The sequence below is a fragment of the Panulirus ornatus genome, chromosome 33, assembly GCF_036320965.1.
Source record: "Panulirus ornatus isolate Po-2019 chromosome 33, ASM3632096v1, whole genome shotgun sequence".
NCBI lineage: Eukaryota > Metazoa > Arthropoda > Malacostraca > Decapoda > Palinuridae > Panulirus > Panulirus ornatus.
In genome coordinates, this window is record NC_092256.1 from 3,987,554 (window position 1) to 4,008,946 (window position 21,393).

The window sequence follows — 21,393 nt, forward strand, 5'->3', positions numbered from 1 at the left end:
AGAATATCAAAGATGAGGCAAGTATGAATTTTTCAAGATCCAAATATCTGGCTTGTAGAGTTTGAATAGAAACCTTATCCAAAGTTTTAGCGATAATGAAATATTTCTTAGTGCTTTAGATAGATGACTGCAATGAGTAATTTGACTTAGGCGAGTGTCAGATTTCAGGAAAGTACTTTTTTCATTTCATAAACTTCTAGGAAGAGACAGGAAAATGGGTGATATTAGGATTCAGTCATAAGTATGATGCAATTTACTGTGATCTTTCACACTTCAGGTAGAGGATCACACACTGATGGACTTTGCCAATAGTATAGTTTCTCATGGCCCTCACTCTGTCATGTCCCTGATGGCTCATCTCCACAGTATGGCTGCACCTGAAGCAGCTGAGCGAGCTCTTTCTCCTTTACACTCAGACTCACAGGTATGTTGCATCTTGTGCTTTTTATATAAGGAAGGCTTAGATTTTTAATCTAGGATAGAACCTCATCAGACTTGTCTCCATTATCCTTACGATTTGCAAAAGGCATTTCAAAACGTTCAATTTAGGGACTGGGATAGAAACCCTATCTTCATTAGAAAGCATTTCTCTTATGATCTGGTTAGACTTGGATATAGTTTGTGGCTCTGCAGCCTCCTACACTAAGTTTGTATATATAGGAAACAGGAAGGAACACCATATATATATATATATATATATATATATATATATATATATATATTGTATTGTATTAACTTTCTAAAATGGGAAACAGAAGAAGGAGTCACGCGGGGAGTGCTCATCCTCCTCGAAGTCTCAGAGTGGGGTGCCTAAATGTGTGTGGATGTAACCAAGATGTGAAAAAAGGAGAGATAGGTAGTATGTTTGAGGAAAGGAACCTGGATGTTTTGGCTCTGAGTGAAACGAAGCTCAAGGGTAAAGGGGAAGAGTGGTTTGGGAATGTCTGGGGAGTAAAGTCAGGGGTTAGTGAGAGGACAAGAGCAAGGGAAGGAGTAGCAATACTCCTGAAACAGGAGTTGTGGGAGTATGTGATAGAGTGTAAGAAAGTAAATTCTCGATTAATATGGGTAAAACTGAAAGTTGATGGAGAGAGGTGGGTGATTATTGGTGCATATGCACCTGGGCATGAGAAGAAAGATCAAGAGAGGCAAGTGTTTTGGGAGCAGCTGAATGAGTGTGTTAGTGGTTTTGATGCACGAGACCGGGTCATAGTGATGGGTGATTTGAATGCAAAGGTGAGTAATGTGGCAGTTGAGGGAATAATTGGTATACATGGGGTGTTCAGTGTTGTAAATGGAAATGGTGAAGAGCTTGTAGATTTATGTGCTGAAAAAGGACTGATGATTGGGAATACCTGGTTTAAAAAGCGAGATATACATAAGTATACTTATGTAAGTAGGAGAGATGGCCAGAGAGCGTTATTGGATTACGTGTTAATTGACAGGCGTGCGAAAGAGAGACTTTTGGATGTTAATGTGCTGAGAGGTGCAACTGGAGGGATGTCTGATCATTATCTTGTGGAGACTAAGGTGAAGATTTGTATGGGTTTTCAGAAAAGAAGAGTGAATGTTGGGGTGAAGAGGGTGGTGAGAGTAAGTGAGCTTGAGAAGGAGACCTGTGTGAGGAAGTACCAGGAGAGACTGAGTACAGAATGGAAAAAGGTGAGAACAATGGAAGTAAGGGGAGTGGGGGAGGAATGGGATGTATTTAGGGAATCAGTGATGTATTGCGCAAAAGATGCTTGTGGCATGAGAAGAGTGGGAGGTGGGTTGATTAGAAAGGGTAGTGAGTGGTGGGATGAAGAAGTAAGAGTATTAGCGAAAGAGAAGAGAGAGGCATTTGGACGATTTTTGCAGGGAAAAAATGCAGTTGAGTGGGAGATGTATAAAAGAAAGAGACAGGAGGTCAAGAGAAAGGTGCAAGAGGTGAAAAAAAGGGCAAATGAGAGTTGGGGTGAGAGAGTATCATTAAATTTTAGGGAGAATAAAAAGATGTTCTGGAAGGAGGTAAATAAAGTGCGTAAGACAAGGGAGCAAATGGGAACTTCGGTGAAGGGCGCAAGTGGGGAGGTGATAACAAGTAGTGGTGATGTGAGAAGGAGATGGAGTGAGTATTTTGAAGGTTTGTTGAATGTGTTTGATGATAGAGTGGCAGATATAGGGTGTTTTGGTCGAGGTGGTGTGCAAAGTGAGAGGGTTAGGGAAAATGATTTGGTAAACAGAGAAGAGGTAGTGAAAGCTTTGCGGAAGATGAAAGCCGGCAAGGCAGCAGGTTTGGATGGTATTGCAGTGGAATTTATTAAAAAAGGGGGTGACTGTATTGTTGACTGGTTGGTAAGGTTATTTAATGTATGTATGACTCATGGTGAGGTGCCTGAGGATTGGCGGAATGCGTGCATAGTGCCATTGTACAAAGGCAAAGGGGATAAGAGTGAGTGCTCAAATTAGAGAGGTATAAGTTTGTTGAGTATTCCTGGTAAATTATATGGGAGGGTATTGATTGAGAGGGTGAAGGCATGTACAGAGCATCAGATTGGGGAAGAGCAGTGTGGTTTCAGAAGTGGTAGAGGATGTGTGGATCAGGTGTTTGCTTTGAAGAATGTATGTGAGAAATACTTAGAAAAGCAAATGGATTTGTATGTAGCATTTATGGATCTGGAGAAGGCATATGATAGAGTTGATAGAGATGCTCTGTGGAAGGTATTAAGAATATATGGCGTGGGAGGAAAGTTGTTAGAAGCAGTGAAAAGTTTTTATCGAGGATGTAAGGCATGTGTACGTGTAGGAAGAGAGGAAAGTGATTGGTTCTCAGTGAATGTAGGTTTGCGGCAGGGGTGTGTGATGTCTCCATGGTTGTTTAATTTGTTTATGGATGGGGTTGTTAGGGAGGTAAATGCAAGAGTCCTGGAAAGAGGGGCAAGTATGAAGTCTGTTGGGGATGAGAGAGCTTGGGAAGTGAGTCAGTTGTTGTTCGCTGATGATACAGCGCTGGTGGCTGATTCATGTGAGAAACTGCAGAAGCTGGTGACTGAGTTTGGAAAAGTGTGTGGAAGAAGAAAGTTAAGAGTAAATGTGAATAAGAGCAAGGTTATTAGGTACAGTAGGGTTGAGGGTCAAGTCAATTGGGAGGTGAGTTTGAATGGAGAAAAACTGGAGGAAGTGAAGTGTTTTAGATATCTGGGAGTGGATCTGGCAGCGGATGGAACCATGGAAGCGGAAGTGGATCATAGGGTGGGGGAGGGGGCGAAAATCCTGGGAGCCTTGAAGAATGTGTGGAAGTCGAGAACATTATCTCGGAAAGCAAAAATGGGTATGTTTGAAGGAATAGTGGTTCCAACAATGTTGTATGGTTGCGAGGCGTGGGCTATGGATAGAGTTGTGCGCAGGAGGATGGATGTGCTGGAAATGAGATGTTTGAGGACAATGTGTGGTGTGAGGTGGTTTGATCGAGTGAGTAACGTAAGGGTAAGAGAGATGTGTGGAAATAAAAAGAGCGTGGTTGAGAGAGCAGAAGAGGGTGTTTTGAAGTGGTTTGGGCACATGGAGAGAATGAGTGAGGAAAGATTGACCAAGAGGATATATGTGTCGGAGGTGGAGGGAACGAGGAGAAGAGGGAGACCAAATTGGAGGTGGAAAGATGGAGTGAAAAAGATTTTGTGTGATCGGGGCCTGAACATGCAGGAGGGTGAAAGGAGGGCAAAGAATAGAGTGAATTGGAGCGATGTGGTATACCGGGGTTGACGTGCTGTCAGTGGATTGAATCAAGGCATGTGTATGGGGGTGGGTTGGGCCATTTCTTTCGTCTGTTTCCTTGCGCTACCTCGCAAACGCGGGAGACAGCGACAAAGCAAAAAAAAAAAAAAAAGCAATGAATATGTGGTGTGAGGTGGTTTGATTGAGTAAGTAATGTGAGGGTGAGAGAGATGTGTGGAAATAAAAAGAGCATGGTTGAGAGGGCAGAAGAGGGTGTTTTGAAATGGTTTGGGCACATGGAGAGAATGAGTGAGGAAAGATTGAACAAGAGGATATATGTGTCGGAGGTGGAGGGGACAAGGAGAAGTGGGAGACCAAATTGGAGGTGGAAAGATGGAGTGAAAAAGATTTTGAGTGATCGTGGCCTGAACATGCAGGAGGGTGAAAGGCGGAGAAGGAATAGAGTGAATTGGATCGATGTGGTATACCGGGGTCGACGTGCTGTCAATGGATTGAACCAGGGCATGTGACGCATCTGGGGTAAACCATGGAAAGTTGTGTGGGGCCTGGATGTGGAAAGGGAGCTATGGTTTTGGGCATTATTACATGACAGCTAGAGACTGAGTGTGAACGAATGGGGCCTTAGTTGTCTTCCTAGTGCTACCTCGCACACATGAGGGGGGAGGGGGATGTTATTCCATGTGTAGCGAGGTGGCGATGGGAATAAATAAAGGCAGACAGTATGAATTATGTACATGTGTATATATATATATGTCTGTGTGTGTATATATATGTGTACATTGAGATGTATAGGTATGTATATTTGCATGTGTGGATGTGTATGTATATACATGTGTATGTGGTTGGGTTGGGCCATTTCTTTCTTCTGTTTCCTTGCGCTACCTCGCAAACGCGGGAGACAGCGACAAAGCAAAAAAAAAAAAAAAAAGCAATGAATATGTGGTGTGAGGTGGTTTGATTGAGTAAGTAATGTGAGGGTGAGAGAGATGTGTGGAAATAAAAAGAGCATGGTTGAGAGGGCAGAAGAGGGTGTTTTGAAATGGTTTGGGCACATGGAGAGAATGAGTGAGGAAAGATTGAACAAGAGGATATATGTGTCGGAGGTGGAGGGGACAAGGAGAAGTGGGAGACCAAATTGGAGGTGGAAAGATGGAGTGAAAAAGATTTTGAGTGATCGTGGCCTGAACATGCAGGAGGGTGAAAGGCGGAGAAGGAATAGAGTGAATTGGATCGATGTGGTATACCGGGGTCGACGTGCTGTCAATGGATTGAACCAGGGCATGTGACGCATCTGGGGTAAACCATGGAAAGTTGTGTGGGGCCTGGATGTGGAAAGGGAGCTATGGTTTTGGGCATTATTACATGACAGCTAGAGACTGAGTGTGAACGAATGGGGCCTTAGTTGTCTTCCTAGTGCTACCTCGCACACATGAGGGGGGAGGGGGATGTTATTCCATGTGTAGCGAGGTGGCGATGGGAATAAATAAAGGCAGACAGTATGAATTATGTACATGTGTATATATATATATGTCTGTGTGTGTATATATATGTGTACATTGAGATGTATAGGTATGTATATTTGCATGTGTGGATGTGTATGTATATACATGTGTATGTGGTTGGGTTGGGCCATTTCTTTCTTCTGTTTCCTTGCGCTACCTCGCAAACGCGGGAGACAGCGACAAAGCAGATAAAAAAAAAAAATATATATATATGAATATATATATATATATATATATATATATATATATATATATATATATATATATATATATATATATATATATATATATATATATATATATATATATATATTTTTTCTTTCTTTTAAACTATTCGCCATTTTGCCGCGTTAGCGAGGTAGCGTTAAGAACAGAGGACTGGGCCTTTTTTGGAATATCCTCACCTGGCCCCCTCTGTTCCTTCTTTTGGAAAATTAAAAAAAAAAAAAAAGAGAGGGGAGGATTTCCAGCCCCCCGCTCCCTCCCCTTTTAGTCGCCTTCTACGACACGCAGGGAATACGTGGGAAGTATTCTTAATCCCCTATTCCCCAGGGATAATATATATATATATATATATATATATATATATATATATATATATATATATATATATATATATATATATATATATATATATATATATACACATATATAAATATATGGTTGTAACCAGGATGAGAAAAAAGGAGAGATAGCTAGTATGTTTGAGGAAAGGAGACTGGATGTTTTGGCTCTGAGTGAAACGAAGCTCAAGGGTAAAGGGGAAGAGTGGTTTGGGAATGTCTTAGGAGTAAAGTAAGGGGTTAATGAGAGGACAAGAGCAAGGGAAGGAGTAGCACTACTCCTGAAAAAGGAGTTTTGGGAGTATGTGATAGAGTGTAAGAAAGTAAATTCTAGATTGATATGGGTAAAACTGAAAGTTGATGGAGAGAGATGGGTGATTATTGGTGCATATGCATCTGGGCATGAGAAGAAAGATCATGAGAGGCAAGTGTTTTGGGAGCAGCTGAATGAGTGTGTTAGTGGTTTTGATGCACAAGACCGGGTTATAATGATGGGTGATTTGAGTGCAAAGGTGAGTAATGTGGCAGTTGAGGGAATAATTGGTATACATGGGGTGTTCTGTGTTGTAAATGGAAATGGTAAAGAGCTTGTAGATTTATGTGCTGATAAAGAACTGGTGATTGGGAATGCCTGGTTTAAAAGGAGAGATATACATAAGTATACGTATGTAAGTAGGAGAGATGGCCAGAGAGCGTTATTGGATTACGTGTTAATTAATAGGCGCGCGAAAGAGAGACTTTTGGATGTTAATATGCTGAGAGGTGCAACTGGAGGGATGTCTGATCATTATCTTGTGGAGACGAAGGTGAATGTTTGTAGGGGTTTTCAGAAAAGAAGAGAATGTTGGGATAAAGAGAGTGGTGAGAGTAAGTGAGCTTGGGAAGGAGACTTGTGTGAGGAAGTACCAGGAGAGACTGAGTACAGAATGGAAAAAGGTGAGAACAAAGGAGGTAAAGGAGTGGGGGAGGAATGGGATGTATTTAGGGAAGCAGTGCTGGCTTGCGCAAAAGATGCTTGTGGCATGAGAAGCGTGGGAGGTGGGTTGATTAGAAAGGGTAGTGAGTGATGTGATGAAGAAGTAAGATTATTAGTGAAAGAGAAGAGAGAGGCATTTGGACAATTCTTGTAGGGAAAAAATGCAAATGAGTGGGAGATGTATAAAAGAATGAGGCAGGAGGTCAAAGAAAGGTGCAAGAGGTGAAAGAGGCAAATGATAGTTGGGGTGAGAGAGTATCATTAGATTCTTGGGAGAATAAAAAGATGTTTTGGAAGGAGGTAAATAAAATGCGTAAGACAAGGAAGGAAATGGGAACTTCAGTGAAGGGGGCTAATGGGGAGGTGATAACAAGTAGTGGTGATGTGAGGAGATGGAATGAGTATTTTTGAAGGTTTGTTGAATGTGTTTGATGATAGAGTGGCAGATATGGGGTGTTTTGGACGAGGTGGTGTGCAAAGTGAGATGGTTAGGGAAAATGATTTGGTAAACAGAGAAGAGGCAGTAAAAGGTTTACGGAAGATGAAAGCCGGCAAGGCAGCGGGTTTCGATGGTATTGCAGTGGAATTTGTTAAAAAAGGGGGTGACTGTATTGTTGACTGTTTGGTAAGGTTATTTAATGTATGTATGACTCATGGTGAGGTGCCTGAGGATTGGCGGAATGCTTGCATAGTGCCATTGTACAAAGGCAAAGGGGATAAGAGTGAGAGCTCAAATTAGAGAGGTATAAGTTTGTTGAGTATTCCTGGTAAATTATATGGGAGGGTATTGATTGAGAGGGTGAAGGCATGTACAGAGCATCAGATTGGGTAAGAGCAGTGTGGTTTCAGAGGTGGTAGAGGATATGTGGATCAGGTGTTTGCTTTGAAGAATGTATGTGAGAAATACTGAGAAAAGCAAATGGATTTGTAGGTAGCATTTATGGATCTGGAGAAGGCATATGATAGAGTTGATAGAGATGCTCTGTGAAAGGTATTAAGAATATATGATGTGGGCGGAAAGTTGTTAGAAGCAGTGAAAAGTTTTTATCGAGGATGTAAGGCATGTGTACGTGTAGGAAGAGAGGAAAGTGATTGTTTTTTCAGTGAATATAGGTTTGCGGTAGGGGTGTTTGATGTCTCCATGGTGGTTTAATTTGTTTTTGGATGGGGTTGTTAGGGAGGTGAATGCAAGAGTTTTGGAAAGAGGGGCAAGTATGCAGTCTGTTGTGGATGAGAGAGCTTGGGAAGTGAGTCAGTTGTTGTTCGCTGATGATACAGCGCTGGTGGCTGATTCATGTGAGAAACTGCAGAAGCTGGTGACTGAGTTTGGTAAAGTGTGTGAAAAAAGAAAGTTAAGAATAAATGTGAATAAGAGCAAGGTTATTAGGTACAGTAGGGTTGAGGGTCACGTCAATTGGGAGGTAAGTTTGAATGGAGAAAAACTGGAGGAAGTAAAGTGCTTTAGATATCTGGGAGTGGATCTGGCAGCGGACGGAACCATGGAAGCGGAAGTGAATCATAGGGTGGGGGAGGGGGCGAAAATTCTGGCAGCCTTGAAGAATGTGTGGAAGTCGAGAACATTATCTCGGAAAGCAAATATGGGTATGTTTGAAGGAATAGTGGTTCCAACAATGTTGTATGGCCGCGAGGCGTGGGCTATCGATAGAGGTGTGCGCAGGAGGGTTGGATGTGCTGGAATTGAGATGTTTGAGGACAATATGTGGTGTTAGGTGGTTTGATCGAGTAAGTAATGTAAGGGTAAGAGAGATATGTGGAAATAGAAAGGGTGTGGTTGAGAGAGCAGAAGAGGGTGTTTTGAAATAGTTTGGTCACATGGAGAGAATGAGTGAGGAAAGATTTACCAAGAGGATATATGTGTCAGAGGTGGAGGGAACGAGAAGTGGGAGACTAAATTGGAGATGGAAAGATGGGGTGAAAAAGATTTTGAGTGATCGGGGCCTGAAGATGCAGGAGGATGAAAGGCGTGCAAGGAATAGAGTGAATTGGAACGATGTGGTATACCGGGGTCGACGTGCTGTCAATGGATTGAAGCAGGGCATGTGAAGCGTCTCGGGTAAACCATGGAAAGTTGTGTGGGGCCTGGATGTGGAAAGGGAGCTGTGGTTTCGTTGCATTATTACATGACAGCTAGAGACTTAGTGTGAATGAAAGGGGCCTTTGTTGTCTTTTCCTAGCGCTACTTCGCACACTTGAGGGGGGGAGGGGGTTAATATTCCATGTGTGGCGAGGTAGCGATGAGGGGGGAGGGGGGGGTTATTCCATGTGTGGCGAGGTGGCGATGGGAATGAATAAAGGCAGACAGTATGAATTATGTACATGTATATGTATGTATATGTCTGTGTGTGTATATATATATATGTACACTGAGATGGATAGGTATGTATATTTGCGTGTTTGGACGTGTATGTATATACATGTGTATGGGGGTGGGTTGGGTCATTCTTTCGTCTGTTTCCTTGCGCTACCTCGCTAACGCGGGAGACAGCGACAAAGCAAATAAATAGATAAATAATTATAGATATATATATATATATATCCTCGGGATAGGGTAGAAAGAATACTTCCCACGCATTCCTCACGTGTCGTAGAAGGGAGCGGGGGCTAGAAACCCTACCCTCCTCGTGTTTTACCTTTCTAAACAGAAAAAGGATTCACGCGGGGATTGCTTATCCTCCTCGAATGCTCAGACTGGGGTGTCTAAATGTGTGTCAATGTAACCAAGACGAGAAAAAAGGAGAGATAGGTAGTATGTTTGGGGAAAGGAAGCTGGATGATTTGGGTTTGAATGAAACGAAGCTTAAGGGTAAAGAGGAAGAGTGGTTTGGGAATGTCTTGGGAGTAAAGTCAGGGGTTGGTGAGAGGACAAGAGCAAGGGAAGGAGTAGCACTACTCCTGAAACAGGAGTGGTGGGAGTATGTGATAGAATGTATGAAAATAAAGTCTAAATTGATATGAGCAAAACTGAAAATAGATGGAGAGAGATGGATGATAATTGGTGCATATGCACCTGGGCATGAGAAGAAAGATCATGAGAGGTAAGTGTTTTGGGAGCAGCTGAGTGAGTGTGTTAGTAGTTAGTAGTAGGTAGTTAGTTAGTAGTTAGTAGTAGGTGGGCAGATTAGAATGGGTAGTGAGTAGTGGGATGAAGAAGTAAGATTATCAGTGAAAGAGAAGAGAGAGGCATTTGGACGATATTTGCAGGGAAATAATGCAAATGACTAGGAAATGTATAAAAGAAAGAGGCAGAAGGTCAAGAGAAAGGTACAAGAGGTGAAAAAGAGGGCAAATGAGAGTTGGGGTGAGAGATTGGCATAAGATTTTAAGGAGAATAAAAAGATATTTTGGAAGGAGGTATATAAAGTGCGTAAGACAAAAGAACAAGTGGGAACATCGGTGAAGGGGGCTAATGGGAAGGTGATAATAAGTAATAGTGATGTGAGAAGGAGATGGAGTGAGTATTTTGAAGGTTTGTTGAATGTTTTTTTAATATAGAGTAGCAGATATAGGGTGGTTTGGTCGAGGTGCTGTGCAAAGTGAGAGGGTTAAGGAGAATGATTTGGTAAACAGAGATTACGTAGTAAAAGCTTTGCGGAAGATGAAAGCCGGCAAGGCAGCGGGTTTGGATGGTATTGCAGTGGAATTTATTTAAAAAGGGGATGACTATGTTGTTGACTGGTAGGTAAGGATATTTGATGTATGTATAACTCATAGTGAGGTGCCTAAGGATTGGCGGAATGCATGCATAGTGCCATTGTACAAAGGCAAAGGGGATAAAGGTGAGTGCTCAAATTACAGAGGTATAAGTTTGTTGAGTATTCCTGGGAAATTATATAGGAGGGTATTTATTGAGAGGGTGAAGGCATGTACAGAGCATCAGAATGGGGAAGAGCAGTGTGGTTTCAAAAGTGGTAGAAGATGTGTGGATCAGGTGTTTGCTTTGAAGAATGTATGTGAGAAATACTTAGAGAAAGCAAATGGATTTGTGTGAAGCATTAATGGATCTGGAGAAGACATATGATAGAGTTGATAGAGATGCTCTGTGGACGGAATTAAGAATATATGGTGCGGGAGGCAAGTTGTTAGAAGCAGTGAAAAGTTTTTATCGAGGATGTAATGCATGTGTACGAGTTGGAAGAGTGGAAAGTGATTGGTTCTCAGTGAATGTCGGTTTGCGGCAGGATTGCGTGATGTCCCCATAGTTGTTTAAGTTGTTTATGGATCGGGTTGTTAGGGAGGTGAATGCAAGAGTATTAGAGAGTGTGGCAAGTATGCTGTCTGTTGTGGATAAGAGAGCTTGGGAAGTGAGTCAGATATTGTTACTGATGATACATTTCTGGTGGCTGATTCGGGTGAGAAACTGCAGAAGCTGGTGACTGAGTGTGGTAAAGTGTGTGAAAGAAGACAGCTTGGAGTAAATGTGAATAAGAGCAAGGTTATTGGGTACAGTAGAGTTGAGGGACAAGTTCATTAGGAGGTAAGTTTGAATGAAGAAAAACTGGAGGAAGTGAAGTGTTTTAGGTATGTAGGGGTGGATTTGGCAGCGGATGGAACCCTGGAAGTGCAAGTGAATCATAGGGTGGGGGGAAGGGGCGAAACTTTTGCATATATACACATATACATATATACACATGTACATAATTCATAATTGCTACCTTTATTCATTCTCGTCGCCACCACGCCACACATGAAATTACAACCCCTTCCCCCCACATGCGCGCTAGGTAGCGCATGTTCACACTCAGTCTCTAGCTGCCGTGTATGATGCACCGAAACCGCAGCTCCCTTTCCACATCCAGACCCCACAAAACTTTCCATGGTTTACCTCAGACGCTTCACATGCCCTGATTCAATCCATTGACAACTCGTCGACCCCGGTATGCCACATCGTTCCAATTCACTCTATTCCTTACACGCCTTTCACCCTCCTGTATGTTGAAGCCCCGATCGCTTAGAATCTTTTTCACTCTATCCCTCCACCTCCAATTTGGTCTCCCATTTCTCCTCATTCCCTCCACCTCTGACACATATATCCTCTTTGTCAATCTTTCCTCACTCATTCTCTCAATGTGATCAAACCATTTCAATGCACCCTATCCTGCTCTCTCAACCACACTCTTTTTATTACCATACGTCTATTTACCCTTTCATTACTTACTCGATCAAACCACCTCACACCACATATTGTTCTCAGACATCTTATTTCCAACACATCCACCCTCCTCCGCACAACCCTATCTATAGCCCATGCCTCACAACCACACAACATTGTTGGAACCACTATTCCCTCAAACATACCCATTTTTGCTCTCCAAGATAACGTTCTCGCCTTCCACACATTTTTCAACGTTCCTAGAACCTTTGCCCCCTCCCCCACCCTGTGACTCACTTCCGCTTACATGGTTCCATCCGCTGCCAAATCCACTCCCAGATATCTAAAACGCTTCGCTTTCTCCAATTTTTATCCATTCAAACTTACCTCCTAATTCACTTGTCCCTCTTATTCGCATATACTCTGAGCTTTCTTCTTTCACACACTTCACGAAACTCAGTCACAAACTTCTGCAGTTTCTCACATGAATCAGCCACCAGCGCTGTATCATCAGCGAACAACAATTGACTCATTTCCCAAACCCTCTCATCCACAACAGACTGCATACTTGCCCGTCTCTCCAAAACTCTAGCATTCACCTCCCTAACAACCCCATCCATAAACAAATTAAACAACCATGGAAACATCACACACCCCTGCCGCAAACCTACAGTCCCTGAGAACCAATCGCTTTCCTCTCTTCCTACACGTACACATGCCTTACATCCTCGATAAACGCTTTTACTGCTTCTAGTAACTCACCTCCTATACCATATACTCTTAATACCTTCCACAGAGCATCCCTATCAACTCTATAATATGCCTTCTCCAGATCATCAATGATACATACAAATACATCTGCTTTTTTAAGTATTTCTCGCATAAATTTTTCAAAACAAACACCTGATCCACACATCCTCTACAACTTCTGAAACCACATTGCTCCTCGCCAACCTGATGCTCTGTACATGCCTTGACCGTCTCAGTCAATAACCTCCCATATAATTTCCCATGAATAATCAACAGACTTATACCTCTGTAATTTGAACACTCGCCTTCATCCCCTTTACCTTTGTATAATGGCACTATACACGCATTCTGCCAATCCTAAGGCACTTCATCATGAACCATATGCACATAGAATATTCTCACCAACCAATCAACAACATAGGTACCCTCTTTCTTGATAAATTCCACAGCAATACCATCCAAACCCGCTGCCTTGCCGGCTTTCATCTTCCGCAAAGCTTTCACTGCCTCTTCTGTTTACCAAATTATTCTCCCTGACCCTCTCATTTCGCACACTACGTCGACAAAAATACCCTATATTTGCCACTCTATCATCACACATATTCAACAGACCTTCAAAATACTCACTCTATCTCCCTCTCACTTCACTACTACCTGTTATAACCTCCCGATTAGCCCCCTTCACCGATGCTCCCATTTGTTCTCTTGTCTTACGCACTTTATTTACCTTCTTCCAAAACATCTTTTTATTTTCCCTAAAATTTAATGATACTCTCTCACCCCAACTCTCATTTGCCCCCTTTTTCACCTCTTGCGCCTTTCTCTTGATCTCTTGCCTCTTTCTTTGATACATCTCTTAGTCATTTGCACTATTTCCCTGCAAAAATCATCTAAATGCCTTCTTCTACTCTTTCACTAACAGTCTTACTTGTTCATCCCACCACTCACTACCCTTTCTGATCTGCCCACCTCCCACCTTTCTCATGCCACACTCATCTTTCGCGCAAGCCATCAATGCTTCCCTACATACATCCCATTCCTTCCCTACTCCCCTTTCGTCATTTGCTCTCACCTTTTGCCATTCTGCACTCAATATCTCCTTGTACTTCCTCACACAAGTCTCCTTTCCAAGCTCACTTACTCTCACCTCTCTCTTCACCCCAACATTCTCTCTTCTTTTCCTGAAACCTCTACATATCTTCCCTTCGCCTCCACAAGATAATGATCAGATATCTCCCAGTTGCACCTCTCAGCACATTAACATTCAAAAGTCTCTCTTTCGCGCGACTATCTATTAACGCGTAATCCAATAACGCTCTCTGTCCATCTCTCCTACTTACATATATATACTTATGTATATCCCTCTTTTTGAACCAGGTATTCCCAATCACCAATCCTTTTTCAGCACACAAATCTACAAGTTCTTCACCATTTCCATTTACAATACTGAACACCCCATGTACACCAATTATACCCTCAACTGCCACATTACTCATTTTTGCATTCAAATCACCACTATAACCCGGTCTCGTGCATCAAAGCATTTAACACACTCACTCAGCTTCTCCCACCACACTTGCATCTCATGATATTTCTTTTCATGACCTGGTGCATAGGCACCCATCTCTCTCCATCCACCTTCAGTTTTACTCATATCAATCTAGAGTTTACTTTTTTACTCTCTATCACATACTCCCACAACTCCTGCTTCAGGTGTAGTGCTACTCCTTCCTTTGCTCTTGTCCTCTCACCATCCCCTGACTTTACTCCAAGACATTCCTTGGCCACTCTTCCCCTTTACCCTTGAACTTCGTTTCATTCAAAGCCAAAACACTCAGATTCCTTTTCCTCTAACATACTACCACTGTTTCTCCATTTTTCTCATCTTGTTTACATCTACACACATTTAGACACCCCAGTCTGAGCCTTCGAGGAGGATGAGCACTCCCCGCATGACTCCTTCAGTTTTCCCTTTCAGAAAGTTTAAATACAAGAAGGGGAGGGTTTCTAGCCCCCACGCATTCCTCGCGTGTCGTAGAAGGCGACTGAAGGGGACGGGAGCGGAAGGCTAGAAACCCTCACCTCCTTGTATTTTAATTTTCTCTAAGGGGAAGCAGAAGAAGTAGGCATGCAGGGAGTGCTCATTCTTCTCGAAGGCTCAGATTGAGGTGTCCAACTGTGTGTCGATATAACCAAGATGAGAGAAAGGAGAGATAGGTAGTATGTTTGAAGAAAGGAACCTGGATATTTTGGCTCTAAGTGAAACGAAGCTCAAGGTTAAAGGGAAAAGAGGTTTAGGAAGGTCTTGGGAGTAAAGTCAGGGGTTGGGGAGGGGACAAAAGCAAAGGAAGGAGCAGCACTACTCTGACTGTTGTATTTCTCTCTTGTGTCTCCCCTGATGATGTGATTATTACACGAAGGTGCACTTGGGAACTTTTCGTGTTTCATTTTCCCCGTGGACTCATAGGAATATCTTGATCACGCGTAAAATTGTGATCCTTTCCAATGTGTATATATGTACATGTCTGTGTATGTATATGTATGTATACATTGAAATTCATTGGTACGTTTATGTGCGTGCGTGGGTGTTTATGTATATACATGTGTATGTGGGTAGGTTGGGCCATTCTTTCGTCTGTTTGCTTGCGCTACCTCGCTAACGCCGCAGACAGCGACAAAGTATGATATAATAAATAGATATGCATATCTATTTGTGTGTGTGTGTGTGTGTGTGTGTGTGTGTGTGTGTGTGTGTGTGTGTGTGTGTGTGTGTGTGTGTGACTGTCTTCGTCCGTTTTCTGGCGCTCCTCCTCAGCTCACTTTCTTGTTATTTCATGAAATTTGTCTCCTCTGCTTCCTCCATGAATTCACTTCCTGTAGATTCTTCATTTATTCTTACCAACACCATATTCTTCTTATGTCTGTTTATCATTTCTATTTCTCATTCAGTTTATGGAGTTTACGTTAGAAAATGAAAATTATATCATCATAATTGACTTTGTCTACGTTCTTCTATATTTCTCTGTACTATGTGCCCCAAGTAGTAAGAAGTTGCCTGCATTGGTTTTCTTTTACATTTTCATATCAAGCTCAAGAAAAAGTCTAAGGAGCAGAAATATTCATATGAGGGGATACTAAATTCAAGACTTTCACTACAAAATCTGAAGGCACTGATTGGTAAAAAAAAATGGGAGGAAAATGAAGTCTTCTAATTTCTCATCCAAAGACTGTATTCATATATTTCTTTAGTCTTTTGCAGTTCTCAATGACCCTAAGGATGTATACAAAGTGTCAGAAGGAGTGACACGTAAGATGGTCCTTCAGGAGAAACTGATTAATGAATCAGGATTCAAGAGTAAGCCAGAACAGTTGTCACTTAGACCCAGCCTATTTCGCATGCTGCATGATGCACTGAGGGTAAGTCATATTATTTTGTCTGTCTTGTCTGTTCATTGCATTATAGATATTCCTTCTCTCATAATTACAGGTAACTTATGCACAGTTATTCCTTATCATACATGTGATATAAGGTTTATGAAGAAAGAAGGTGCCATAATGAAATACATTACATAGAAACGCAAATTCATGTCATCTGAGCTCGACATGTAAAGTTTCTGCAGTTGTGATGCTCGTTCAGGCAATATATAGTTTCAAATGACAGTCTCAGCTGACGAATGTAATGACCACTCTATATCTCCACGACATTTTGATGAGTGTAATGACCACTCTATATCTCCACGACATTTTGATGAAAGTAATGACCACTCTATATTGATGAAAGTAATGACCACTCTATATCTCCACGACATTTTGATGAAAGTAATGACCACTCTATATTGATGAAAGTAATGACCACTCTATATCTCCACGACATTTTGATGAAAGTAATGACCACTCTATATCTCCACGACATTTTGATGAAAGTGATGACCACACCAAATAACTCCTATGCACGCACTTTGATGAGTCTAACATACATCAAATAACTCCAATTTATTTTGATGAATGAAATAACCACCAAATGACTGCAAATGATCAATAAAACAATGATTAAATGATAGCTTATGAGAAATAATGTATGTATCTATTCTTCAACATGAATTGCCTTCCATTTAAAGGAGATAACCTAGAGTGTTTTTCGACAGATTTTTCTTTTATTATTGAATATATCAACATGAAACATGGAGCACAATGTATGTTGTCATATAAAGGTGTATTACTTATTATCTTGATGCCAAAATGATCATAGATGGCAAGGTTAACGCCAAATGATTGTTTTTACCGACAATCATCCAGTTTGGCCCAAAACGTTTTTTTGTATTTACAGACAACAGCGTTGGAGTTGTCACAAATTTGCATCAATGTCTGAGAGATTTGTTGTATACTGTGCACATGTCAGGATATAGCATGATTGCATATGAAAATACTATCATAACACGAACATCTAAATTACCCCCATCCTTTTGTTATAACAAGATCCATCGTGATATAATATGAGCCCAACTTGCTGCTCGGTGTTGATGCTGTCAATGCCATGCTGACCACTAGATCTGCTAGCATTTACAGTGTACAGATGTCTAGTTCGCCTCGAATATAATTCTACACTTGTGCCCATATGTACAAGACATCACTATACCTAACCATCCATCAAAACCCCTTGCTGCAAGCGAGCCTGCCTAAAAAGCAAGACCTTTAACCAGAAGGTTAAGGTAGGAGTACTAGATAAGCTTGAGCATCGGTCTGCCGCTACAACGGTTGCTCGCCTATAATGTGTTAATGATAGCATTATCCATCAACATAATGATATCATTATCCATCAGTATAATGAGAGCATTATCCATCAACATAATGATATCATTATCCATTAGTATAATGAGAGCATTATCCATTAACATAATGTTAGCATTATCCATCAGTATAATGATAGCATTATCCATCAACATAATGATATCATTATCCATCAACATAATGATATCATTATCCATCAACATAATGATATCATTATCCACCAACATAATGATATCATTATCCATCAACATAATGATATCATTATCCATCAACATAATGATATCATTATCCATCAACATAATGATATCATTATCCATCAGCATAATGATATCATTATCCATCAACATAATGATATCATTATCCATCAACATAATGATATCATTATCCATCAACATAATGATATCATTATCCACCAACATAATGATATCATTATCCATCAACATAATGATATCATTATCCATCAACATAATGATATCATTATCCATCAGTATAATGATATCATTATCCATCAACATAATGATATCATTATCCATCAACATAATGATATCATTATCCATCAACATAATGATATCATTATCCATCAGTATAATGATATCATTATCCATCAACATAATGATATCATTATCCATCAACATAATGATAGCATTATCCATCAGTATAATGATATCATTATCCATCAACATAATGATATCATTATCCATCAACATAATGATATCATTATCCATCAACATAATGATATCATTATCCACCAACATAATGATATCATTATCCATCAACATAATGATATCATTATCCATCAACATAATGATATCATTATCCATCAACATAATGATATCATTATCCATCAGCATAATGATATCATTATCCATCAACATAATGATATCATTATCCATCAACATAATGATATCATTATCCATCAACATAATGATATCATTATCCACCAACATAATGATATCATTATCCATCAACATAATGATATCATTATCCATCAACATAATGATGATATCATTATCCATCAACATAATGATATCATTATCCATCAACATAATGATATCATTATCCATCAACATAATGATATCATTATCCATCAACATAATGATATCATTATCCATCAACATAATGATATCATTATCCATCAACATAATGATATCATTATCCATCAACATAATGATATCATTATCCATCAACATAATGATATCATTATCCATCAACATAATGATATCATTATCCATCAACATAATGATATCATTATCCATCAACATAATGATATCATTATCCATCAACATAATGATATCATTATCCATCAACATAATGATATCATTATCCATCAACATAATGATATCATTATCCATCAACATAATGATATCATTATCCATCAACATAATGATATCATTATCCATCAACATAATGATATCATTATCCATCAACATAATGATATCATTATCCATCAACATAATGATATCATTATCCATCAACATAATGATAGCATTATCCATCAACATAATGATAGCATTATCCATCAACATAATGATGGCATTATCCATCAACATAATGATATCATTATCCATCAACATAATGATGGCATTATCCATCAACATAATGATAGCATTATCCATCAACATAATGATGGCATTATCCATCAACATAATGATAGCTTTATCCATCAACATAATGAGAGCATTATCCATCAACATAATGATATCATTATCCATCAACATAATGATAGCATTATCCATCAACATAATGATATCATTATCCATCAACATAATGATGGCATTATTCATTAACGTAATGAGAGCATTATCCATCAACATAATGATATCATTATCCATCAACATAATGATAGCATTATCCATCAACATAATGATAGCATTATCCATCAACATAATATCATTATCCATCAACATAATGATGGCATTATTCATTAATGTAATGAGAGCATTATCCATCAACACAACGATAGCATTACCCATCAATATAATGAGAGCATTATCCATCAACATAAAGATATCATCATCCGTCAACATAATTATATCATTATCCATCAGCATAATGATAGCATTATCCATCAACATAATGATATCATTATCCATCTGCATGATGATAGCATTATCCATCAACATAATGATAGCATTATCCATCCAGATAATGATAGCATTATCCATCATCATAACTATAGCATTATCAATCAACATAATGATATCATTATCCATCAACATAATGAGAGCATTATCCATCAGCATAATGATAGCATTATTCATTAACATAATGATAGCACTATCCATTAACATTATGCTAGCATTGTACATCAAAATAATGATAGCATTATCCATCAACCTAATGATAGCATTATCCATCAAAGTAATGATAGCATTATCTATCGACGTAATGATAGCATTCTCCATCATGTAATGATAGCATTATCCATCAACGTAATGATAGCATTATCCATTACCATAATGATGCCATTATCCATCAACATAATGATAGCATTATCCATCAACATACGCACGTTATTCATCTCCTTCCAAAACATCTTATTCTCCTTGAAATTTAAAGATACTCTCTCACCCCAACTTTCACTTGCCCTCGCTTTCACCTCTTGCACCTTTCTCTTGACATGCTTCCGCTTTCTTTTATATATTTACCAGCCATTTGCCCGATTTCCCTGCAAGAATCGTCCAAACGCCCCTCTCTTCTCTTTCTGTACGTATCTGTATGATTTTGTTTCGCAATATATTTCCCAATAATGTAACACCATACTTCACACTGTGTAGCAGTAAGCGCTACACCATACTTCACACTGTGTAGCAGTAAGCGCTACGCAAGTAATCTCACCCTCCTCAAAATTCGCAGAAATTCAAGGTAATCCATTAGTCAACTGGTTCTCCTTCAGAATTACAGATATATTTCACTGAAACTACTTCAGTCCTCTTTTATTTCAGTGGATTTAAGAAGACTCTGTTTCAATAACAATCCTTTGTAATTTCAGTGGATCGTAAGTCATAATCAGAAAAGCAATAAACTGCGAATATAAAAGAAAACTCGTAATTCAACTGATTCTTCATAATCTATCCTGCGCAACCTCTTGGATTTTGTTGTTTAGCTATAGCAGACGATGATACTCGGTATGGGCCGACGTTGCAATATATACCCGGGAAAGATGTGTTGGTAGGGGCCGAGGTGTCAATATATACCAGAGGCCAATATGTCTGAAGGAGCCGAAGTGTCAGTATACACAAAGGGATGCTATGTAGGTAGGGACTGAAGCGTCAGTACATACCAATGGCCGGGATGTTAGTAAGAGCTGAAGTGTTGATATATACTAGGGAAAATTATGTCGGTAGGGGGCGAAGTGTCAGTATATGCCAGATTACGATATATCGTAATATATACCAGATATATACCAGAGGAAAGCATGTTGGTTGGTGTTAAAGTGTCAGCACCGTATATATTAGGGGATGATATGTCGGAAGGGGCCTAAGTGTTGATATATGTAAGGAAAAAATGTATAAGTTAAAACCTGGTAATGAAATATGAACTTAAGAATATTCAATAAAAGGTAAAAAGAAACTGCGGAGTCACATATTAAAGCTGGTTAATAAAAAAACGAGATAATCATGAAAGAAATCGAATAGGATAAAAGAATACTGTATAGGTATACGAATTCTATGTGCCAAGCTGACATACATCTGACTTATGTCCATTTCGAGATCCGACCGATTGTTCATAACGGAACATGGACGTATGTCAGGGAGGTGGTGTACCAGTGGACGATATCTTGGTAGAGGCCGAAGTGTTGGTATGTAATAAGGGACAATATATCTGTAGGGGCCAAAGTGTCGGTATATACTTTGGGATGACATGTCGATAGGGTCCGAAGTGTTAGTTTATACTAGGAAATGATAATGTTAGTAAGGGTTGAAGTGTCAGTATAAACCACGAAATATGTTGTAGGGGCTAGTCTCAGTATAGGCTAGGAGACAACAT

At 39.9% G+C, this 21,393-nt stretch overlaps 1 protein-coding gene across 1 annotated transcript in view; it reads left to right on the forward strand.

Moving 5' to 3' along the window:
* LOC139759412 (uncharacterized) overlaps nucleotides 1-21,393 on the forward strand; it is a 351,115-nt gene that overhangs the window by 207,568 nt on the left and 122,154 nt on the right. The window contains exons 5-7 of the mRNA XM_071681497.1: nucleotides 1-21; nucleotides 282-424; nucleotides 15,865-16,032. The exon at nucleotides 1-21 is cut by the window's left edge and continues 136 nt beyond it. Coding sequence (XP_071537598.1) covers nucleotides 1-21; nucleotides 282-424; nucleotides 15,865-16,032 — 332 coding nt within the window. The remainder of the gene's footprint in view (nucleotides 22-281; nucleotides 425-15,864; nucleotides 16,033-21,393) is intronic.